This window comes from Canis aureus, chromosome 15, assembly GCF_053574225.1.
Source record: "Canis aureus isolate CA01 chromosome 15, VMU_Caureus_v.1.0, whole genome shotgun sequence".
Classification (NCBI taxonomy): domain Eukaryota; kingdom Metazoa; phylum Chordata; class Mammalia; order Carnivora; family Canidae; genus Canis; species Canis aureus.
In genome coordinates, this window is record NC_135625.1 from 53,709,308 (window position 1) to 53,735,049 (window position 25,742).

The 25,742-nt window shown below is 51.3% G+C and overlaps 1 protein-coding gene across 3 annotated transcripts in view; it reads right to left on the minus strand.

Annotated features, from left to right (window-relative positions):
• The window catches only part of NUDCD3 (NudC domain containing 3), a 58,320-nt gene that overhangs the window by 14,420 nt on the left and 18,158 nt on the right, over positions 1-25,742 (minus strand). For all 3 annotated transcript variants that reach the window (XM_077849928.1, XM_077849927.1, XM_077849926.1), the window contains exon 3: positions 8,128-8,260. In XM_077849928.1, the coding sequence (XP_077706054.1) occupies positions 8,128-8,260 (133 nt within the window). The remainder of the gene's footprint in view (positions 1-8,127; positions 8,261-25,742) is intronic.

Here is a 25,742-nt window from a genome sequence, read left to right on the forward strand (position 1 = left end):
CCTGGGCAACCCACATTCCCAGTACAGCCTGGCGGCCATCTGAGGAAGCACAAAGGATCTATATAGTTCCTTCAAAACTTCATTCCCAAAGAACTCTGATTACTTGACCTGTGTGACAGTTCGCTGGAAGACCCCACTTGTTAGGCTGTTTTTAAATGGACTTCAAACAAGCCTTTTCCCCAGAGAGTGTTTGTTGAAAAACAATTAAGAGGCAAGTATTTTAACTTCACAGCTGACTGAAATAGTTCATAACAGCTGAGGCAAACAAAAAAAGTTGTGCAATACAATGCCCATGGAGGTTTTGAAAACTTGGAACATGAACGTGCAGGCTGTGTGCAGAAAAAACCCTTCAGTAAGGCCCTAACCTCTTACCACTGGCTGACTCTGAGACTTTGCATGAACAAATGAAGGCTAAGGCAGAATTTTCAACTGCTAGGCTGTGTTAAAGGCAGGCCCTAATACATACATGGAGCCCCTGGGAAGAGAAATTCACTGGTTCTAGGTCTTTAAGAAAGTCTGTCCAATCATTTGCTGATCACTAAGTTCACCAAGTAGATACTTCATCAGCAACGCAAAATAAAGAATATAGACTTCAGAAAAGTAGCTCAAAAAAGTCATCAAATGGGGATCAATGGGTGGCTCAGTGTTTTAGCGCCTGCCTCCAGCCCAGGGCATACTATATAGTTCCAGGATCGAGTCCCAGATCAGGCTTCCTGCATGGAGTCTGCTTCTCCCTCTGCCTGTGTCTCTGCCCCACTCTCTCTCTCTCTCTATCTCTCATGAACAAATAAATAAAATCTATTAAAATATATATATTTTAAAAGTCATCAAACAAGAACTACATCAAGTACCAACAGCAACAAACCATGAGAAAAAGGGAGAATCTGAGTTCCAGAATTGCCACAGTATTATTTAAAATGCCTAATTTTCAACAAAAAATTACAAGACTCACTAAAAACGAAAAAAGATAGCCCATCCACATGGAACAAAAGCAAACAATAAAATCCGTCCCCAAGGAAGTCCAGACATGAACTTAACAAAAAGTCTATAAATCAGCTATTGTAAATATACTCAAAAACCTAAAGAAAACCATGTGTAAATAACTAAGGAAAGTATGAGAATAAAATCTCATGAAGAATATTAATAAAGAGATAAGACACGATTTTTTAAAATATTTTATGTTTTTTAAGATTTTATTTTTTTAAGATTTTATTTATTCATGAGAGACAGAGAGCGAGAGAGGCAAAGACATAGGTAGAGACATAGAGGCAAAGACAAGCAGGCTCCATGCAGGGAGCCCAATGCAGGACTCAATCCCAGGACTCCAGGATCATGCCCTGAGCCAAAGGCAGATGCTCAACCACTGAGCCGCCCAAGCGTCCCAAGACACTTTTTTTTTTTTAAAGAACCAAATACAAATTCTGGAACTTAAAAGTAACTGGGGAAAAAAACTGAAGCAGAAAGTCTACTAGAGGTCTCCAAAGCAGTCACAGCAGTTAGAAAAAAGAATCAGGAAATCTAAAGACAGGACAATAAGATTACTCTGAGGACCAGAAAGAATGAACAGAGCCTCAGGGACCTAAGGGACACTGCTAAGCACACCACAACATGCACAATGGAGCCACAGCAGGAGAGGAAAGAGGATAGAAAGAATCTATGAAAAAATGGCTGACAACACACACTCCAGAAGGTTAGTGAACTCCAAGTAGAATAAATTCAAAGAGGTCAAGACCAAGATGCATCAAAATCAAACTGTCAAAAAAGGCAAAGACAAAGAATCTTGAAAGTAGAATGAAAACCAATTCTGCACATAGAGGGCTCCTCAACAGAACAAGATCTGATTTGTCAACAGAAACCATGCAGTCTAGGGCACTTGGGGGGCTCAGTCTGTTAAGTGCCTGCCTTCTGCTCACATCATGACCCCAGGGTCCTCAGATCGAGTCCCGCATCAGGCTCCCTGCTCAAGGGGAGTCTGCTTCTCCCTCTGCTTCTGTGTCCCCCCGCCTCCTACTCATGCTCTCTCTCTAATAAGATCTTTAAGAAACTATGCAGGCTAGAAGGCAGTGGGAGAGAGTATTCAAAGGATGAAGGGAAAGCGTGTCAACCAAGAATTCTGCATCAAGCTCAGGTCGTGATCCCAGAGTCCTAGGATCAAGTCCCACATCAGGCTCCCTGCAGAGAGCCTGCTTCTCTCTCTGCCTATGTCTCTGCCTCTCTGTGTCTCTCATGAATAAATTTTTTAAAATCTTAAAAAAAAATTTAAATCCCAGAGAAAACACTAAGACAATAACTCCAAATATATAGTTTAAAAAAAAAATAAGAGAATTAAAATACTACACTAGAAGGACCCCGGGTGGCTGAGTTGGTTAAGCATCCGACTCATGATTCTAGCTCACATTATGATCTCATGGAGTTGAGCCCCGTGTTAAGCTCCGCATTTAGGAGGGAGTCTGCTTGAGATTCTCTCTCCCCCTCTGCCCCTCCTCTGCTCATTCTCTTTCACTTGCTTGCAAAAAACAAAACAAAACAAAACAAAACTTGAATAAAAAATAAAGTAAAATACTACACTAGAAAATTTGTATTTAACACCAAAAAAAGCAATCATGGAGGGAAAAAAGAACCAAAATATTTAAAACTTACTATAAAGATACAACCATGAAAAAACAGCATGAAAGAAAAAAAACAGCATGGACATACAGATCTATGGAATACATTTTAAAATTCAGCAATAAACCCATAAGTTTATAGTTTATAGTTGCTTGATTTTAAACAAGGGTGGCAAGACAGCTCAATGGGGGAAAAGAAAATGGGACCATGACAAATGGGGGTATCCATATGCAACAGAATGCAGTGAGACAACTTTCTCATGCCTTATCCAAAAATCAACTCAAAATGGTTGTGTAGGGACTCAAAGTATAAATCTCAGGAAAAAAAAAAAAAAACAGAAATAAATGTAAATACTCACTCACTTGGGTGAGCAAATGGCTTCTTAGGTATGCATAAGCAACCAAAAATTAATGAATAAATAAACTCTAGATCTTCTCAAAACTAAAGTTTTCGTGCTTCAAAAAACACCATCTCTTAAGAAAGTACAAAGACAATTCATGGAGCGGGAGAAAATACTTTTAAATTATCTAACAAAGGTACAGTATTTACACTTAAAAAGAATGCTTACAATTCAACAATAAAAAAATGCAATTTTTAAAAAGGCAAAGGACCTGAAGAGACCTATGTTTTTACTTATTTTTTTTTAAAGATTTATTTATTTATTCATGAGAGAGACAGACTGAGAGAGAAGCAGAGACACAGGTGAAGGGAGAAGCAGGCTCCTCGCAGGGAGCCCGATGTAGGACTTGATCCCTGATCCTGGGATCACAACCTGAGCCAAAGGCAGATGCTCAACCACTGAGCCACCCAAGTGTCCCACTTATTTTTATTTTTTTTAAAGATTTTATTTATTTATTCATGAGAAACACAGAGAGAGAGAGAGAGAGAGAGAGGCAGAGACACAGGCAGAGAGAGTGGCAGGCTCCCTGCAGGGAGCCCGACATGGGATTCAACCTCAGGACCCCAGGATCACACCCTGGGCTGAAGGCAGACACTCAACCACTGAGCCACCCAGGCATCCCCAGACCTATTTTTTTTTTTAAGATTTATTTATTAATTTCAGCGTGTGCACGAAAAGAGACTGCATGTGCTTGAGTAGAGGTGGAGGGTGGGGCAGAGGGAGAGGGGGAGAGAGAATCTCCAGCAGATTTACCGCTGAGCGTGGATCCAATTCAGGGCTCAATCCCACAACCCTGAGATCTTGACCTGAGTTAAAACCAAGAGTGGGATGCTTAACTGAATGTGCCCCCCCAGGCGCCCCCAAATTAAAACTCATTAAAAGGTAGTCACGGTTTTAAGGTCTGTAACAACAGAACACTGGCAATAACCTCCGTGCCAATTACCCGGGGACTCGTTTAATAACCAGCTTGCTGACTGAAGGGGCAAAGGCAGATGGGAGCCCTGGCTGTGAGGGGCAGTGGGCTCAGCGCCCCTGCACATTCATGGTTCTGGCAGCCTGAGCAGGCCCGCGTGAGGACTGGGGACACGGCAGCCAACGCCAGGGACCAGAGCCGCCATGGGGTAGCCAGGGTGGGAATGGTATGGGAACGCGCCACTGTGCTGACGGTGGGCTCTGACAGTACACACGCATACTCCATGATGCACGCGGACGTCCGCCAGGATAGCTCAGCAGCGGGTACACGATGCCGAGGCTAGGCAGGGGCTGGTGGAGGACAAGAGGACAGAGGCAGGATGGAGACTTTCTGCCACCCGCATTCACCCTCCTGGGAGCCCAATGTCCTGAGCACTCCCAACTCTGTCAGAAGCAGATATGGAGCCCAGGAGCCTTCTCTGTCCCTGGGACCCCCTCCTACATTTGTTCTGAACATCTTCGAAGAAGAGAACTCCACAGCACGCAGCTTTCAGACAAACTCCACCAGCTGCAGCAAGCTCAGGGGCTGGGCACTGCTGTACAAGACATGCTCAGAAGCCTTGGTGCTGTTCCGGAAGGTTCCTGCAGTGAAGACACGGACAGTGAGGCACAGCTGTGAGCCCACCAGCCAGCAGGACCTCGTCCCTTAGCAAAGACCACACAACTCTGGCAGGAACCAGCACGTCAAGGAGGAAAGGAATCTGCGCGTCCCTCAACACACTCAGCCAGGACTCTGCAACAAATCTCATGACACGTGCCACCTGAAAGGCACCGTCTGATGGGGCTGGGGCAGGGCTGGGTCCTGGTCTCTGCCTGGCGGCCTCAGCAGCTTACAGCTGTGGCTTTCATCCACAAGATGACAGGTTAGGACTAACAGTGTCTGGAGTGCCAGGTTCCAGCCCTGAAATCCTACTTTTCAACAAAATGCCAGGTTCCTGAGCAGCCCTGGCAGACACTGCAACCGCCCCAGTGCTTCCGCGGTGAGCGTGCCACCCCTGCTCCCTGCTCCACGTCTGCACGGCGGCCAGGACGGGGAGCCAGGCGGTGGTCCCGGCAGAGCGCACGGAGCCGGGCGCTGGGCACAGTTCACGCACACATGGGACCAGAGCTTCACCTTGAGGGTTTCTGATTCACCTGCAAAATGATAAACTAGAAAAAGGCTGCATGGAAAGTACAGACACTTGCACATCACACATTATGCACATGCTCCGTCCTGTCCTCTGCCACACTTGACAGTCTGTTTCTACAAAAAGTCAGCCAGGAGAGGCAATGCTCTGGAGTCCCCGGTGGGAGACTCGGGGTGCAGGAGCCCTCCCACAGCTACCCGCAGCCCACTGCCCCCACACCCCAACGGGGACTTCCACACTGAGCTGCCACCACCACAGCTATCAGCACGACGATATCTGACAGGTGCCACAGACGAGGCCCAGAAATAAACACTGCTGACAGGGAGCTGTGACAGGCACCTCAGGGGAGAGCCGGAGGGAGCCAGTCCAGAGAGAAGGCGCAACTCTGAGGGAAAAAGCCCTTAGACCAGCAAAAGCCAAGAGACACGAAATACATCTATTCCAAAGTTTGAAGTTAGTCACGGCTGAAACTCCTAGATCACTAAAAACATGAGAGACCCCAGAGTTTTAAGAGAAGGAAGAACACATACTGTGGGGTTACTAAGTGAGTCCTAAGTTCTCACCACAAGAGGCACCCCTTGGAGGGAGGTGACAGGCGTTCCCCAGACCTAACGCAGACCAGGAGCAAGTTGCCGCATTGGGCATCTGAAGCTGGTACATCAACTGCACTTTTTTTTTTTTTAATTTTTTATTTATTTATGATAGGCACACAGTGAGAGAGAGAGAGGCAGAGACACAGGCAGAGGGAGAAGCAGGCTCCATGCACCGGGAGCCCGATGTGGGATTCGATCCCAGGTCTCCAGGATCGCGCCCTGGGCCAAAGGCAGGCGTTAAACCGCTGCGCCACCCAGGGATCCCTCAACTGCACTTTAATTACCAAACAAAACGAAACAGTAATGTAAACAAAAAATACTACCAAAGGCAAAGGCCCTCCCCTCAGGTCGGCGACGAAGCCCAGCTGACAGGAGCATAGGAGCATGGCTGGCAGGCGCCACAACCAACGCAGCCAGGTTGACAGGAGCATGCCGGCAGGCGCCACAAGCCTGCGCTCACGGGGACCACGGCTCTCCCGGCTCCCGTGCTCCCTGCAGCCCATCCGCCCGTGGGGACCGAGCAAGCCCCCCTCCATCACTGCTCCTGGTGCGGCCACAGGACTGAGGGCCGGAGGGCCGGGAGGACGCGGCCAGGTGGGGCCTGAGGCAGCACAGCACTCGCCGGGGGGCTGCGCGGCGCAAGCCTGCGGACTGCCAGCCCAGAGCAGCAGTCCTGGCCCAGCCTCGGGAACCCTCGCATCCTCAGGAGAGGTCCCGGGCGGCGAACCCTAGGGCTGCCCTCAGTGAAAGTGAGGACCTGTCCCCGAGGTTGCGACGCCCCATGTGAGAGGCATGGATGTGACCCCGAGGTACAACGGCCTGTGCCTCAGGCGATGCGCTGAGGGGCAGCAGGACCTTGTAATCCAGTGCCCATGGCCGAGCAGAGCGCATTCAGGCAGTGACAGCAGGAGAGGCATGTCACTGGGTCCCCAGAGTCAGAGAGAAAATAACTAGTTTAGGCTGAGCTGGACGCAAGTCCTTTGGGAGAAAGCTCCAGAAGATGACGGGTCAGTCAGACAGAGAGCAGACCAGGGAGCTGTGACGATCTTCAGCAGTGTCCACAGCCACCGCTGCACAGAGTTCCCTCACCCGCACAGGGCAGTCCCACCACAACAGGAGTCCCACCCACAGCCGCTCTGCATGAGCCCCAAGATGCCTGCATGGGACCCCCAGGAGGGTTGGCCTGCACCAGCCGCCCTTGACCACCAGCACCAGAGGGGCCGCGGTCACCTGAGCCAGACCTTGGGACGAGCCCTCGCCACCGGGTCTGACTGGGGTCCCAAAGTCGGCCTGACGAGGGACCCCTGAGCCTTGGTGAGATCTCCTCAGACAGGACAGGAAGGGAGGGGACGGGAGACGGGCAGCCACGCCCAACAGCCAGTCGCAGCCCCACGGAGCCGCGAGGCCCGTGCCAGGTTAGGCTGCCCTTGGGGGCGGCTGGCGCCAGCCGGGCCCTGAATACAGGGGCGCCTGTCCTGGAGGAGCCCGGGCAGCCTGGGCCGGCCTGGAGACAGGGGCCTGGAGGGCTCCCCGCTGCCCAGCCCGCCTCACCCATGACCGGATCTGCAGGGCACGGCACCACCTCACACGGGGCTCATTTCCAGAGAACGCCGGTGCCCCTCACGCACGAGATCCTGCTCCCGCGCTTTGGGCCTTCTCTGGGAAGGCTGCCTGCAGCGCGGCTCTCAGAGCAGCAGGAGCATCGCAGGCTCAGGCCCCTGCGCCCGGCCCGGCTGCACACAGCCATCGGCCCCCAGACCCAGTCTGGGCGCGGTGGGAGCGGGGGACCGCGGCAGTCCCCGTGTCACCAGAGGACGAGCAAGCCCTCAGCGCACCCTCGCCCTCAGAACATGGAAGGTGCTGCATGCTCTGCGGCTCCGGGCCCCTGGGAAGCCGATAGCCAGGACGCGGTGTATGGTGGGGGAATTCTAATAAAGTGATGTCCCGTTTCACAGACCACAGGGTTTCCTTTAAAGTGAAGCCTCCCTACTTGTGACACCCTGCAACAATGGCGCTCTGCGCGCGGCTCCTGAGGAAACCTCTCTATGCTGCTGAAAGATTCAACTTCCGCTCGCGCTCCGGGAGATGGGGAGAGCGACTGGAGCTGTGAGCGCCCCCACCCCACTGGCCATGACCCCGCCCCACGCGGGAGCTCAGAGCCTGGGCGCCCACGTGCACCTGACCTGCTTATGGAAGAGGCCTCCGGTCACCCCGCCTCCCCTGCGGTGTCCTGTGCGGACACCCGGCCACGCACCACAGGATGACATGGGACAGATCCAGCACCCACCAGGTGCGCCCGAGCGGCACAGCAGGCTGGCGGGGTGCGGCCGTGGCTGCAGGGGGACGCGGAGACCGGCCCAGCGGCTCCAGCACAGCCCACCCCCAACCCCGCATGTGGAGACCCCAGCCTAGGGAGCCCCGTGGTTACCTGCCTGCCCTTCACCACGTGCTTCGGCACCGGCACCTTGAGCTCCAGGTCGGTGTAGTCCTGAGACCAGGTGTAGTTCTCACGCACAGCACCATTGTAGCTGTCAGGGTTTCTCTGGAACTGTTCCTGCCTCCTGGGGAAGAGCGATAGGTGAGATGGCACCTAGGCCCACACGCGAGGGACCACGACCCCATCACATGCTGGGCCCCCCACAACTGATTGGGCCACAGGCCCCCCGGCCACACACGTGGGCCCCCTCACAACACACGCTTGTGCCGCCCACCATGCACCCAGCTCCCCCATGCACCCAGGCCCACACAGCTGATTGGGTCACAGGCCCCCCACCGCACACCTGGGTCCCCCACCGTACACCCATGCATGCCCCCATGCGGGAGTCCTGACCACAGATGGTCTCCAGCTCCTGAGAAGTTCCACCTAAGTCTCAGGCCTCCCAGGAAACCACGGGGACACAGGGACACTCTGTAGAGCCCCTAACCGCTGTACCCTCAGCTTGGGGGGCAGCGTCCACAGCTGCGGCCCACAGCACAGCTGGGCCTACCAGACTTCACCAGGCTCAGAAAGCAGGCCAGTCCCTCAACCACAGGACCTCGGTCATAAAGACCCAAGGCTCCTGCTTTCTCACAAATTGCTCGGCAAGGCCTGTCTTCACAAAAACGTAGACCAACTTCAGCCGCAACTTCTCAGCTTGCACCCTAACCCAACCACAATCCCAGCTTTCTCCTGGTAAATACTGCACTGCACACCAAACCACAGGCTCTAAGAGGTGAGTAGCATGCCTGGAAATCCACCAGCCACACCCCACTAACTGCGGGGCCAGCCCGGCACAGAGGCAGACAGGCCTGGCCAAGCAATGTTACAAGTAAAATACTGCAAAACATTTGCTGTTAAACGTCAGGCTGCTGCTAAGAGCATAAATAGCATTATAAAAATAAGTGTGGACTCACAAACCCACTATGGGGAATTTTACAACTAAATTAAAGACAGGGGACGCCTGGGGTGGCTCAGTGGTTGAGCATCTGCATTTGGCCCAGGGTGCGATCCTGGGATCCGGGATTGAGTTCCCCATCGAGCTCCCTGCATGGAGCCTGCATCTTCCCTCTGCCTGTGTCTCTGCCTCTCTCTGTGTCTCTCATGAACAAATAAAATCTTCAAAAAAAAAATTAATTAAAGACAGAAGCCCAGTCGTGGAGGAGGACATACTAACAAGTGCAGCTTGGCCGCCTTCTCCAGCCCTTAGGGAGCCCCATGAACACACCCATGGGGAGACCCGGCCTGCTGTGTGTCTTCATGTGTACAGATGAAGATGCACACACCCCATCAGCCCCCAATCTCGGATGAGAACATGTTTAACTCCTGTAGGTATGCCTCACACGCTTTCTATGTGAGACTGGGTGTTCATCACAGTCCAGCCCTTGGGGCTAGTAACTGGCTGCCATCAAGGGCTGAAGTGTGATACCCCAAATTCTGTTATCCTAACCTCCAGCAGCACCTCAGAACGCCTTATTTCAAAGTTAAAATGAGGTCGTCGGGGGCCCTGATCCACTCGGTGTCCTTCTCAAGGGGGAGACCGGGACGCGAAGATGCACACAGAGGGATGATGCTGCGAGCACCACCATGCAGCTGCGGGCCACGGAGGTGAGGGCTGTCCGCCTCTGCAGAAGCTCAAAGGGGCCAGGAGGGCCCTACCCAGTCTGGAAGGGAGCTCGAAAGAGAGCCCCACAGAGTAGGGTGGAAGAGGCAGGAGAGGTCAAGGCAGGGCATCCCGGGCAGGGCCACCACAGTACATACCTGTGCACAGCTCTGTGCACAGCTCTGAGCACGGCCCCCAGGCCCGTTCCCTAAAAAGAAATGCACACGTGCGTGTACGTGTCCAGGCACAAGCCTGGTGAGTGTCTGTGGGGTTTCTGGGTGGTGGAGTCAGAGCAGTTTGCTTCTCTTCTCTGTACCTTTAGCCATTACTCAATTTTGCCCCAAAATGGACATTTGATCAAGAGAAAAAACAGCTCTTCAAGACAGGAGATGGCAATCTGTGCCATGGCCCCACAACTGGGAGCTCTCCCATGACCATACCAGCTTGCTCACACCTTGACACCTGAAGCGAGCCCAGGGAGACCAGACCAGCACAGCAGGACAGGGTGGCCAGGACCTGCACCTGCATCCCCTACCCGCTCGAGCAGCCAGTGAAGCTTTAAAGCTCACAGCAGATGGACAAGCTCCAGCAAACCCGACCAGCATGGAGCCAGGAGACTCAGCCTAACTGCACGGCCTTTAAAAATGTGCATATTAACTACCTGAAATCATCAAAGCTATAGGAACACAAAAATAAACATACAAAATAAAGGCCAACGTGGCTGGCGCTTGGCAGAAATCCAGAAATAAACCTCAAGACCTCTCACAGTGGAGGGATGGCTATGTCCCACACACTGCACTGAGCCCCTATCAGCCGGTGTCCACACACAACCATAATGCACAGCAGATGCCACGAGGCCACATCTGCTCGAGGGGCCACCCTGCGCCTGTGGAGCTGTGCCGAAGGAGCTGTCCCGGAGCTGGGTGCTTACAGAGGAGCTCTGGTCACACTGCAGTGCGGGGCGGGGCAGCTAGGCAGGCACTGGGCTGGCTCACCCCGAGTGGACCCTGCAGCCTCCTCCCCACAGAGCCAGGCACACTGCTGGGTGCTTTTTTTTAACACTTGGAATCCACATTCTCTTTAAATAAAGTTGGTTATTTCCAGCCAACAATGTGTAAAAATAAGCCTCCTGTCATGTGCAGGTGCTCTGGGCCCCCTCGCTTTGTCATCCCTGACAGGCCTGTAGCCACACCCCTGCAGCTGCCAGGGAGTACACTGGGGGTGGGGGGGAGCATGAGTCAGCAGCCAGGCCTCCCTGCAGCGCCCACGTCTGAAGAGGCCATCAGGCCCATGGCAGGGTTCTGATCGCATTAAAGGAAAAGCCAGGCCAGGCTCCGGAGGCTAGTGCGGGTGGCCCCAGCCAGCCCCACCTTGCACAGGTGGGAACTCTGCTCAGCCCACCCCTCCCTCCCTCCCTCCCTCCATGGCCCTGTGCCTGGCAGGAACTGAAGGGCCTCCTGCCTTCCCCAGTTCAGAACAGCAGTGGCCAGGATGAAAAGTGGTGGGTGAAGGGGTCACAGCCCAACCTAAATGCTTCTGTGCAGAAGGCTTGACTGCACATGGGGCATGGGAACGGTGTATTACGGGGAGCCACGGGGCCGCCTTCAGGCCCCTCCCCAGGCTCTGGGAGTGGGGGTGGCTCCCCTGAGTGTACCCAGGGCCTGCCTGTGCATGTGCAGCCTGAGCGTGCACACACAGAAGCAGTTCAACCTCTCCCTTCCCCGAGTACCTCTACCTTTCCTACCGGCCTTCTGCTCACTGGTCCCACCACCTCGGCTCCCAGACGGGTGTCACAGCAGGTACAAACACAGGGATTCCTCTCTGGGTTCCTGTATTTCCCAAGCTGGAAGAGGTGAGCCCAACCCTGGAGGCTTATGCCCTGCTTCAAGAGCCTCACGAGGACCAGTCCTCCTAGAAGTGGGTCCACAGGCCCCGTCTCGCCAAGATATGACCGCCATGCTCCCCGTGCAGCTTGGAGAGGAAGGGTGGGGCTGCAGAGTCTGAGCACAGTGACCCGCCCAGAGGGCTCTGCAGCAGGTAGACCCACCTGCTCACAGCCTCTCACCCCAGCAGCACGCATTCACCCTCCTGCTCCTCCCCCCCATTTCTTCCCAGCTCCTGGAACAGTGGGAGCCCATGGCATCGGGGGCCATGCTCCAGGCTCAGGTCCCTGCACACCAGGTCTGTGCGGTCCAGAAGCCTCGCTGACACCCACTGTCTCCCTCCTACCTGGGGTCACTGTCCCCTCACACTTGGTCTTGGCTCAATGCATTCCCACCTGAAAGTCAGTCTGCCTAAGGACACAGGCTTAGCAGTCCACTCTTCCGAGGAAGGGAGGCTTCCTGGCCCTCTGCGGCACTCAGGGGAGACAAGCTGTGTATCCTACCCTTCAACTCTTTAAATCCAGTTTCAATAATTTTCTTTCCACCTAGCATCTACCGGAAGTCGGTCTTCCCAGATGGGAGTGGCTCACACCCATCTCACAGGAACCAAAGCCTGAGCTCACCTGTCCTGAGAAAGGATACCATTCAAGATGAGGAGGGTCCCAAGAAAGGGACACACAAGCCCCCAAGGGGCCCCTGCTGGCCAAAGACAGGACATCAAAAAAGAACAATGTCAGAGTGCCTGGGCAGGTGTCCAACTCTTGATTTCAGAACAGGTCACAATCTCAGGGTTTTGAAATCAAGCCTCGTGCTGGGCATGGAGTCTGCTTGGGGCTCTCTGCCCGCCCCCCAAAAGTGTCCACAAAAGACTGAAATGTGTCATGTATCCAAAGGTCCAGAAGCTCATGAAACAAAAGCCCATCAGTCCCCTTGATGAGAGTACAACTCGATCTGAAAATTAATTGATTCTGCAGGAACCAGAGTTTCAGAAAGCCAAGTTCCTCCATGAGGACTCTAGTCAATAAATGAAGAAGGTACACGAACATGAGAAAATCACCATTTTGTAACCTGCACTGGAAACCTGCTTCTGGGCAGCAGTTCTTGGTGGCCACTGGTGCTGGCTGAAGGGCTGACGGCAACGGGAGGGCCTGCCCATGGAATGGTCCAGAACACCAATGTCCACAATGCCAGACACCCGGCGGTTCCTGCGAGGTCCTCATCTTTGTGATAACCCCCAACATGGGGCCTAAAACCCAGTGCATCACACCAGGGTACAGGTCACCGGGATCATGAATGCGCTGGTTGCCAACTGCAGAATGTGGGAAAGTGTAACAAAGTTCCAAGTTTCTTTACAAATCAATAGCAAGACATTAGGGGCACCTGGGGGGCTCAGTGGATGAAGACACTACCTTCAGCTCAGGTCATGATCTCAGGATCCAAAAAGAAAAACCCAGCAAGAGATTAAAGAGGGAAGTGGAGGTACTCTAAATCAGGAGGCTTAGAAGATGCAGCAACCAAACACGACACTGGGATCTGCTGGAACGCTGATCTGAAAAACGCACCCTGAGAAGGCACTCTGAGACCATCAGGAAGTGAACACAGACAGGGCATCAGGTGACTGTATGAAATTCATGACAGTTACATTAAAACTTCGGTCCCTTTTTTTTTTTTTTTTTTTTTTTTACTGAAGTATGTATGGGGGACATTTCATGATTTCTAGATTTGTCAAAACCAAAACAAAATCTGGGGTAGGGAGAGAGATGAAACAGGGATGGAATGCCAGGTGAGGAAACAGGGAAGCTTTGTGGGTGCTGATGGTGTGGTTCTCTTCCTTTGTGGAATTATGAAAACCTGGGGTGGGGGTGGGGGTGGGGGTGTCCTGTCCTGCCTGTGCACCCAGCTGGGGGAAGCATCCTGCCAGGAGGTCGCCTTCGGATTTCCAAGGCTGCTCCACAACCCAGGCCTGCAGCATGCCAGGAGGGTCCCTGCTGACCCCCAGGCCCCTGCCCACCAAGCACACGGAGACAGAGTCCCAGTGCAACCTACACTCCTGTTCCCGTGTGTCCACACTTACTGGACACATCCCCTCACTTCTGTGACACTCCTGCCAAGGCTTCTGTTGGTGCTTTCCCGGGTTTGCATAAGGGCCCTATAATCATGGGAAAAGAACTCTGTTGGCTTCACAGTTCACAAACACCTTCTCCTGGCATGTAAGTGCTCTTCATACTTTCCTCACAATGTCTTGTTTAACACAAGCCACAGCTCTGGCATCAAACATCGCCTGGAGCCCTCCCACATGGAGGTCTCTCCCATGGCCCACCAAAGCGTGAGGTGCACAGAGGGACCGGTGGAGACAGGACTAGCTAGCCGGCCTCCTCCAGGGACTTCAAGGGCACTGATGCCTGCAGCCAGTAGCACCCACCCACTCTGCTCACCCAGAGACTCTGCCCACCACTGTCAGGACTGAATACAAAATTCTGTAACAAGTGTATTTTGATAATCTGCTTTTAACATTTTAGTTTTGTAGCACAATTAAAAATACCAGATGATTCTTTATTTACCCAAAATAAATGAAGGTGCGGGAAGTCCCTCATAAAATGCCCATGAATGATTTGATAGGCTTTTTTAAATAGATTTTTAAATTTATTTATTCAAACAGACACAGAGAGAGAAAGAGGCAGAGACACAGGCAGAGGGAGAAGCAGGGTCCCTGCAGGGAGTCCGACGTGGGACTATCAACCACTGAGTCACCCAGCTGTCCTTCTTTGATAGATTTTAATGCAAATTACAGGAATACCTGAGACAATCTGTATAGATGATCAGCCAACGTAAACACCATCAGTATTTACTGCACGCTGTTATAATGAATTGACAATGAAAGTGTGGTATAGTGAGACTTTTTCTTACATCATGCCAATTATTTTAGCAAGCGAAAGAGCATTCCAGATATTTCACAAGCACAGGATTGTAAAATACACATCTTCCAACGAAAACGAGATAACCTGCTACACAAACACATCAAGTGAACGCTGAACTCCTTCAACTCAGTTCTCCTTCCCTCGTCATCCAAGATCAAACAAGTCACGACCAGCTCTACTACTCCATTTCTCAACAGACAGCCCAACAGACAAACGACTACACTCGAGAGAACCCCAGTGGGCCCTCCCACATCCACCTGCCGGAGGGACACGGCCTGCAACACAGCCACAGGGCCAAACATGCAGAGCACATGCAGAGAAGCCAGGGTGCCAGGAGGCCTGGTGAGGGATGACCCAGTGTGACAACACTGCCCTAAACCCACGGGACACCTCTCTCCACCCCACCCCCACGACAGCAGCACGCGCTCCCCCACAATGTCAACTCAGCCCGCTTTACACCCAGCCTCCCAACCACTCCTCACGCTGCGAGACGCAGTGCCCACCTCTCCTGCACTGCCCTGGCCCAGCTGCTCACTCTCACGGGGTCAGCAGCCCAATCCTCCGAAGACGGATGGATCCCATTGACAGTGGCCCCGGAGGAGAGCTCTGCACAGACTGTGACGTCAGTACAGCAGGCCTGGGGAACCCCGGGGGGCCGAGCAGCTGGCATGTAGAGGGTGTTCCTGCAGATCCACCCGCCCCTGCCTCCCAGAATGCCTGAGCGTTTTCCCAGCAGACTGGTCTACAACTGGGCCCCTGGGCACACGGCTCCTTCACTTCTGTGAGCAGGTGAGGCGCACACATGCACCTGTCATCACCATTCTGTAAAGCACTCAAGAAACTGTAAGGTTAAATGAACATGTTTGCCAGGACATGTTAACATTTAGGGGTAGAGGAGCCTCCTTCATCCATGATCCCAGGAAGATGAAGAGTCGATTATCTCAAAATAAGTTATACTGTTTTTAAACTTGCCTGGATTTGGTCTGATTCTGCAAACAAAACATGTGTTCTCGACACATAAGCATTAGAAACAAATATAGAAACAAGACACAGTCAAGAGTAGGAAAAAGGTTTAATTCAGGCTTTAAAAAAAAAAAAAAAAGTCAGGAATTCTTAGTTCAAACTGTTATCACAAAGTTAAGACAAAGTTAAGTTTTAAAAATTCTTTTCTAAATTGAAAAACAAGCTTAAAAAGTAACCGATGCATACTGCAGAAGCCCCAAGGTCTACCGAAGTAGGACGTGAGCCCCCTTAGGGAGAGAACCGAGAGCTAAGTGCAGGGAGGGGTGAGGCGCGTGCCCAGGAGGAGGGGGCTGTCCCCACCCCCACACCCCGGGGGGCACCGGGGGCAGGGACGCAGCTGTGTGGCCACCCTCTCACCACAAGAGGACACTGAGCCTGGAGATAAGAAGAGCGGGTTATTTAAAGAGCAGCAGCAACAGTACCCCTCAGAAAACAGAGAGCTTGTGGAAATGAGTAACGATAGTGAAGAAAAGCCAACTCAACACGAGGACCAGCAGATAAAAACACATGAACTTCATGGGAAAAAAAAAAAACAGGGCACCTGGGGTGCTCAGTAGGTGAGCGTCTGCCTTCGGCTCAGGTCACGATCCTGGGCCCTAGGATTCGTCAGGCTCCCTGCTCAGCGGGTAGTCTGCTGCTCCCTCTGTCTCTGCCCCTGCTTGTGCTCACACTCTCTCTCAAATACAATCTTAAAAAAACAAACCAAAACCCAAACAGAAAGAAGAAAGAAGAAACTGGGGCGCAGCTAAAGAGGAGAGAAAGTAGAGGGGAGGCAAGAACCAGAAAAAAGGTAAGGAACATCAGTGAGATGCAGAATGGGCATCTGACCCGGAGCCACACCTGTGCATTCTGGGGACCCCAGGAAGGCAAAGCTGCCTGCCCAGGGCGAGAGGCACCGCCAACCTGAGGTGCCCCAGATCCGAGGCGAGGCCCAGGCATCCTGCGTGGTGCCCAGGGCTCTCCTCCCTTCAGCGCCGGAGTCCCACTCGGTCTTGGGCAAACCATCTGCCCGTGGCACTGAAAGTCCCTTATCCCAAGATCGTCTGGATCCCAGGAAATCAGGGAAGCTAGGAGTTCCCAACAGCTTCCTCTCAGGGTCACTGCCTCTAGAAGGCAGTAGAGGATGTTCCAATTGAGGACAGCAGAAGGAAGAGGCCCCCAGCTCCCGTCACACTTAACGGTGAGCCTGAGCACTGTGCCCAGGACTAGGGGCCAGAACAGGGGCCGCTCTCAAGCTTCTACTTAGTGTTGTGCCAGAGGCACCAGGCAGGGCAATGAGGCAAGAAACTAAACAAGCGAAATGCACTCAAATTGCATCAGATGATACAACCTTGTGTAAATACATAAAATCCTTAAGAATCTACTAAATCTTTAGAGTTAAGTTAAACGAAGTTGCAACTTACAAAACCAATGTGCAAAAATCAACTGTATTTCTACACAGCAGCAACAAACAACTTGAGAGGCATTAAGAAAACAATTTCATTTACAACAGCATCAAAGGGGTGCCCAGTGGCTCAGTCCACACTGCATTCGATCTGGATCTCTAGCCTATGAATGCAAACCCCATGTTGGATGTACGGATTACTTAATGAAGTCTTTAAAAAAAAAAAAAGAATAAGGGGGCAGCCCCAGTGGCACAGCGGTTTAGTGCCGCCTTCAGCCCGGGATGTGATTCTGGAGACCCGGGATCGAGTCCCATGTTGGGCTCCCTGCATGGAGTCTGCTTCTCCCTCTGCCTGTATCTCTGCCTCTCTCTCCGTGTCTCTCAAGAATAAATAAGTAAAATCCTTAAAAAAAAAAAAAAAAGAATAAAATGCTCAGAAACAAATTTAACAGAAAAAAAAAAAAAAAAACCACAAAACTGAATCTCCAACAAAACGTGGTGAAAAGAACCAAAGAAGAATATGATAAAAAAGTATCTCAGGTTCATGGGCTAAAAGACATACCATATGAAGAGGGCAACACTCCCCAAATAGATTCACGGCCAGCGCAGTACCTACCAATTCCTGCAACTGGCTTCTGTGCAGAAATGGACAAGCTGATCCTAAAATCTACATGGAAATATAAGGACAGAGCAGCCAAAACAGGGCGCCTGGGTGGTGCAGTCGGTTATGTGCCCAACTGGATCTCTGCTCAGTTCATGATCTTAGATCCCAAGATCGAGCACCACAGCAGGATCCGTGATCAGTGGGAAGTATGCTTGAGTTAGTCCCTCCTCTGCCCTCCACCTATAGAATGGGCTTGTTCTCTCTCTCTCTCAAAAAAAGAAAAACTGCCATAAAGATCTGAAAAGAGGAAAATCAATCGGAAGACTCAGACTTCCCAATCTCAAAGCTTACTAACAGCCACAGTGCTCCACACAGTACAGTACTAGTGTAAGGACAAACAGAGATTCAACAGATTAAGACTGAGGGTGCAAAAATAAACTCCTAAGTTCAAGGCCAACTGCTTCTCCACAAGGAAACCAAGTCCATTAAATGAGGGAAGAACAGTCTTTTCAAGAAATGGTGCCGGAACTACTGGATATCCACATGAACCACGGCCTCAGACACACAGAAGTGAACTCAGAAAAGGCAGAGAATGCAAGAGCCAAGATTCTAGAACTCTTTAAAGACAATACCAAGATAAAAAAAAAAGAAAGGAAGGAAGGAAGGAAGGAAGGAAAAGGAAAAGGAAAAGGAAAGGAAAAGAAAAGGAAAAGGAAAGGAAAAGGAAAGGAAAGGAAAGGAAAGGAAAGGAAGGAAGGAAATACCAAGATCTTGGGCTAGACAATAGTTTCTTAAATACGACACCATGCACATGCAAGAAAAAAAATGCGATAAATCACATCTCATCAAAATTAAAGACTTTGTACATCAAAGGATACCATCAAGAAAGAGAAAAGGGAACTCACTGAATGAGAGAAAATACTGGCAAATCATTTATCTGATACGGGTGTCGTATCCAGAATATATAAAGAACGCTTCTAACAATAAAAAGATAACCCAATTAAAAAATGAGTAAAGGGTCTGAATAGGCCTTTCTCCAAAGAAGATATACAAATGGTCAATAAGCACATGAAAAAAAAAAAAACACAATATTTGTAGTCACTGGGAAATGCTAATCTGAACCATTAGGATGGCTATAACCACAAAGATGATAACAAGTGCTGACAAGGCTGCAGAGAAACTGGAACCTCCACATAGTGCTGGTGCACAAGGGGCAGCTGCTCTGGAAGTCTGGCGGCAAATCCAAAGGCTAAACACAGAGCTACCGTAAGACTCCAATATCCACCCCTAGGAGTGTGCACAAGAGAAGTGAAAACGGCATCCATGCAGACATGAGTACACAAATATTCACAGCACCATGACTCATACAGACAACCCACACATCCATTAAACAGTGACCTAATAGATGGCAGTGCATCCACACAATGAAGTCCTTCTCAGCCGGCACAAGGAACGAGGTCCTGGTACTTGCTACAAAGATGGATGAACCTAGAAAACACTATGCTGAGTGAAAGAAGCATAATTCCAAGTACACAAAATGTCACAACTGGCAAAACTATAGACTGACAGCGAAGGATGGTGGTTACCTACGGCTGGGAAGTTAGTGGGGAAATGGGGAGAGCAGCTCTTTTTGGGATAAAAATGATGTGCTAGAATGAGACACTGAGGCTGGCTCTGCAGCCTTATAAATACACTAAAAACACTGAACTGTACCTGATGAAGGGTGCTTTCACAGAACCTGGACCATGTGTCGATTTTTAAAAGCTGTGTGTGTGTGTGTCTGCATGTGAGCACGCAAGGAAGATACGTGAGGAGATTATCCGCAGTATATACTATCAGCTACAGAATTAGGGAAGGAATTTATTTTTACACATATATATTTGTAATTCACCTGTTACAGTGGCCAAGTATTTTCCAATGGTTAAAATGATCTAGTCAACTGCAAAGGTAATTTTTTTTTATTTTTTATTTTTTTATTTTATTTTAATTATTTATGATAGGCACACAGTGAGAGAGAGAGAGGCAGAGACACAGGCAGAGGGAGAAGCAGGCTCCATGCACCAGGAGCCCGACGTGGGATTTGATCCCAGGTCTCCAGGATCGCTCCCTGGGCCAAAGGCAGGCGCCAAACCGCTGCGCCACCCAGGGATCCCGCAAAGGTAATTTTTTAATTGGAAATTCAACAAGATACTAATAGTGATGAAACCTGAATAATTTTGTTTTCCAGATTTTCTAGAACTTGCTTTTATTACTTTCATAATTAATTAACTGCTTCCCTAACTGTCAGAAGCCGTAAAACACAGTAGGAAAGATGCCCTTCCTAAAGGCAACATACACAAGAAGTATCTGAGTATCAACTGATCTCAGGACACACGAAATCTGTACCTGCTTCTCCAGGGTAACTTTCTGTACCTGACGAAACCACAAACAATGCACTGATACACCAGTGCTCAACAGCATAAGTAATGAGAGGAAACCAGTAATATTCCCCAAGTTAACATGCAGTTTTACCGTGATAGCAGCTAAACACCCCAAGGGCATAAAATAGAAGTTAACTCTGTCAGGTGATGATCAATTTTAAAGGAATCAAATGATACTAAAGAATAGTCTCGACCCTTTCATAGACAACAGAATGGTACATCCATTCCACGACATGAAGGGAAACAAATTTCTAAAATTCTAAAAAATTCTAAAAAACATAAAGGAAATGACCAAAAACAAGACATGTGCGAGAAGATGCCCACACGGTTCCGTGGATCAACTGGAAACAGGAAAGCAGTGCCTAAGGAAGTACAGGAGATGTTAGCTGTAAACCCCACCGAACCAGGGCCAGAATCCAGGCACTTGAGCCACAGAGGGAAGCAAACACCAAGGGCAAATCATTGTGTCAAAAGCATCACCGGTCTTCTCAGCACAGCGGCACAAAGTAAGCGTGAGTCACCGCTGCAAGGCTCCCATGGCCTCTGAAGCCTCTCATTCCCAGTGACTCTCTAGGGACAGGTGGACAGCACCCCACCCTTGACCACAAGCCCCTTTCAAAAGCAACAGTGTATGTAACACCCACTACCAGCAAAGCTAGACTAAGAAAAAAAAACCCACAAGAAGAAAAAGCAGCTTTCAGCACTGACGCCTGGTGACCCTGGTCGTCTCCCCCAAGGACACCAGGGAACCAGCAGCCTCCAACAGCAGGAGTGCAGCATGAAAATGAAGGGCAGAAGGACCCGATGCTTTAACTTTGTAGGGAAAAGAAAGACCCAGCATTGAAGTGTCGGGTGCAGAGGAAGCTCCAATTCACACCGCATTCACACACAGCAAGCACACTCCCTGGGCAGTGACTCCATGACCCAACGGTGGCCACCAGCCCTGCCGTTTTCCTCTCGGGTCTTCCAAGCTGCGTGGACGGTGCCCTCACTCTCCCAGCCACCACACCCCCTCGGCCGGCCTCCCAGGGAAGGCCCTCCTGCCCACTGGGCTCCCTGCCGCCCAGAACAGAGGGAAGGAGCGAGGCCCAAGGCCAGGAGCAGAGCCCAGAGAGCTGGGCTGCAGCGGTTCCTGGGGGCCACGGGGAAGCTGCCAGCCCCGAAGACGAGCAGGTGAGGCCAGGGCTGGGGGAGCGAACAGCCCAGAGCTCAGGCCTGGCCGTTCAGTAGGCTGCCTCTGAGTAGCAGCTGCAGCACTGTGGACCATGACCACGGGCAGGGTGGGCAACGCTGGAGCCCTCGTGGCCCTGAGCCAGGGGTCTCCACAGACACGTGCGCACATGTGCAGGAAGGGACACAGAAATGTCCCCACCTGTGTCCTTGAGGATGTGTCAAGTCACTTCATCACAGAGCTACATACGTTTTGCTTACAAACAACACATTTCATGAACTGCTGTGAAATTTCATACAAAAAGCTTAACATCCAGGACGAATCAACCCTCCCGTGCGTCCTCAGCACACCCCCTACAGATCTACAGATCACCAGCAGGTGAGCATATGACTGCTCCTGCACCAGCACCCTAGAATGACCATGTCTCCGGAAAGATTCCCAAGTGAGAAAAACTCACCCATAGGTGACCTCAGCTCCTCATGAAGTAAAGCACCTAGGGGAGATCAGTCCACCCTGCAAAGAGCAAAGCCCAGGCCAAGAGGCAGCTCTAAAAGGCCAGGCGCCGCCTTCCTCTGCCCCACGCCTTCCGCACATGCTGCCAGGCGCAGGCAGGTGGAAGCCTGTTACAGCTGATCTGAGCCTTGATCCCAGCTCCAGTGTAAATAGAAACCCTAACATTTTTTTGCCTGGTCTCCGTACAGGGTAAATGTCCCAGGCACACAACTATGTGTAAATGTATTTGATTCCGGCCTCCACAAAAAGTTCACCACCTTTCTGAGAAGTCCTAGCAAGTCCAGCATTGCTGAGATGACCTCGCTGGGAGCCTCTAGGTGATAAACAGCAGGGCTGCAAAATAGTTCTCATAAAAAGAGCACTGGTCAAGTAGGGTTAAGAGCATTTATGAGGAAGCCTAGTTTTCACATTTTAAATAAACGGCCACTAAGCCACTCTCCAGGGGAGCCACCTCGGGAGGTAAAGGTAAGATTCTGAAGAGGGAAACAAGTCCCAGGGAAGGACACTGCTGCCTGCCTGCAGACTGGGGCACGCAAGAGGAGCAGTGTCTGCTGGGCTCTGCCCAGTGCTGGACACCATGGTGGCAGCTCGGTCAAGGGCAAGTGCTACATGCAGGGCTCCACAGAGCTCCAGGCTGAGGGTTGTCAGCAGAAAACTGTGCTGGTCCGCCAGCACACCTGGCAGCCCACTGCCCTGGCCCTGACCCAGATCCAGGGGCCCCAGCCAGGCCTGTCCCCAGGAGGTCCCACAGCGAGCTGAGGCTCTTGCCCGGACACCTCACAACAACTCCACTCCTCTCCCTAAACGCAGCCCCTGCATTTCATTAAAAAAATGCCACTGGGACCACGGCTACCTAGACACGGGCCTCACATGCACACACAGCAAAAGGGTCCAAGGCATGAATATAACAGTAACGCCACACAAGGTTATTTCCACAAAATTAGAAAACAAGGCATACAAATGGGGAAACAGGTGAAATCCTTCATAGCCTCAAGATGGAGAAACCTTTCTAACTCAAAATCCAGGGGATCCCTGGGTGGCTCAGCAGTTTAGCGCCTGCCTTTGGCCCAGGGCGCGATCCTGGAGTCCCGGGATCGAGTCCCACGTCGGGCTCCTGGCATGGAGTCTGCTTCTCCCTCCATCTGTGTGTCTGCCTCTCTCTCTCTCTATGTCTCTCTCTCTATGTCTATCATATATAAATAAATAAATCTTTAAAAAAAAATCCAGAAACATTAAAAAAAATATATATATATATATAGAAGACACTGATACATTTTTTAACATTTTAAAAATTAAACACCTTTACAAGAAAAAAAAACCACCTTTGCTTGGAGAAAAATATATATTACTTTTTTTTTTAATATTTTATTTATTTATTCAGGAGAGACAGCGAGAGAGAGGCAGACAACAAGCAGAGGAAGAAGCAGGCTCCATGCAGGGAGCCTGACGTGGGACTCGATCCACATCTCCAGGACCACGCCCTGGGCCGAAGGCAGGCACCAAACCGCTGAGCCATCCAGGGATTCCCCCCCAAAAACATATATTACTGATGAAGATCTAATTTCTAAGAAACTGAAAGACAAAATAACAAAGTCCCACAAAAAATGTGCAGAAGACAAAAAGCACATTCTTGAAGATACAGCAAGAAAATACCGCCTCATACATAATACAAGCAACAAGCATCAAAACGTTAGCATGCCCCTCTTTCGGGCAAGGACAACCTCGAAGCGTAGCACACACAACCCTGGCCCAGCCTGGAGAAAAGCTGTCACACACGTGCAGAGCCATCCACATGGGCTGCAGTGGCCCAGACACACAGGGCAGTGGGGAGGCTTTCAGTTATTTCTCATTTGGGAGTATCCTGCAGCGTTCAGCATGTAGAAACACAGCAGGCTATACTTGAAGCCACACCCCAGCCGATGTGGGCAGCACGTCAACCTGGCTGAAGGGCCCACCTCCCTGAACCCCCTTGCCTCACAGTTGTGAGTCAGAAGACGCCAATGGACGACATGGGTTACACAGCACGTGGCTCAACCCTGGGCCCCTCAGAGGCAAGGGCCACAGAAATGTGCATCGCAGAGACCCCCAGATGTGCACCGTAGCCCGCCCTCTCCCCCCACCCCCCGTGCACCCCAGGTCTTTTGGAGGGAGAACCACTCCCACCCCTCCTTGGTCCTCGGGCTGCTCTCCTGGCTGCAGGGCTCCATCACTGCTTCCCCATTGCTGGCAGTGCACGTGTCCACCACAGCAGCTGACTCACAGCGTACACACGGGAAAATCAGTCCTAACTCTAGGTGTCTGCAAGACAGAGGGGACTGGCACTCAGTGGGGGCACAACTGGGCCTGACCTCAGTGACCACAGGACACAGAGTGGTCATTGGCAGCGTTAGGAAAACCTTTTTTTTTTTTTGAGGATTTTACGTTTTTCACAAAAGATTTATTTATTTATTTATTTATTTATTTATTTGGGGGGCGGAGAGAGAGGGGCAGAGACACAGGAGGAGGGAGAAGCAGCCTCCATGCCGGGAGCCCAATGCCGGACTCAATCCCGAGACTCCAGGATCGCGCCCTGGGCCAAAGGCAGGTGCTAAACTGCTAAGCCACCCAGGGATCCCCGGATTTTACTTATTTAGAGAAAGTGGAAGCATGTGCACGTGAGCATGAGGGGACAGGCAAAGGGGGAAGAGAGAATCTCTAGCAGGCTCCTCGCTGAGCACAGAGCCCTGCACAGGGCTCAATTCCATGACCCTGAGATCATAACCTCAGACAAGACCAAGAGCTCATCACTCAACCGACTGAGCCACCCAGGCATCCCTCAGGGGACACTTTTAATCTTTTCGTCTTGGTTTAACGTGTCCTTCCTAGTTTTCCTCAATGATGAACATGTGCCACTTCTAGAGACCTCACAGTCATTTGTTTACTCTGCACTGTGCCAAGGTTCCAGAACAAAGCCAGCAGAGCAGACGCCAAGCTACGGAGCCCAGCCCAGCAGGGCACCCTGGGCAGCTGCTCCGGAGCACACACAGCACCAACGAGGCCGATGTGGATGCGCGTGCACGACGCACAACATACACAGCACAGTACTGCCGTGCAAAACCAACCATGGACAGAAGGGGGTGTGAACAGCATGTGGGGGTGGCTGTGAGTGCCGGCAGGAGTGTGCAAGAACTGTGCCCGCTCACTTGGGCCAGGAAGCCTAAAGCTGCTCTAGAACGTAGAGCCTATGGCAAGCAGAAAAAGGCATGGCCCAGCACCCTCACACCTTCTGACTTCTCGAACCAAAAGGCCTCTTCGTGGAGAAATGGAGGCAGGATAGGGTAAAAGAGATGGAAGATCCGCCCCACCCCCTTTTTCCACTGCCATGATCTCTTCAAATATCTGCAGACAGCATTTCCAAAACGCCAATAAAAAACATTTTTCAGGGAAGAGGAAGCTCCGAGGCTGGAGGGCTACCATGGAAACGAATCTAAATACAGGTTCCAGCAGCAAAATCCAAGGCACTCAACCAGACACACACAGCAAGTGAAGACAAGACGCAGGCGCAGAAAGGCAGTCTGTGGCAATGACCACTAGACCTGGGTGGGCAGCCGCCAACCTGCAGATGGGACAGGCCAACTACATGTCATCCTAGGGCCGCCCTAGGCGGAGCTCTTCCTAGCGTCCCTGTCATCAAGCAATGCAACCTAGACCTGAAAACCACTGCTTACAGCAGGGCACTCTCTGCCAGGCCAGGAAAGAGGACATCCGTGTCTCTGGGCCCCAGTGAGGGATTGCTCCCTCCTTCCCAACTGACATGGGCTCTGCTGCTTTTGTTGTCTGAACAGTTTGGGGGTTGTTTTCCTTGGGGTGCAGCAGGTTCTCTGTTCTCTTATTTCGGACCCAATAGAGTGGGTAGGGTGGGCAGGCAGCCCTGGAGCAAGCCGGAAAGTCAGCCAGCCCCAAGCCCACCCCCGAAGTCCCCCTCTAGCCGAGGCACAGGGACTGACTGGGCCTGGCGTCACCAGCACCGCCTTTTGCACCAGGAGAGGAATTAAGGATCTGTAGTCTC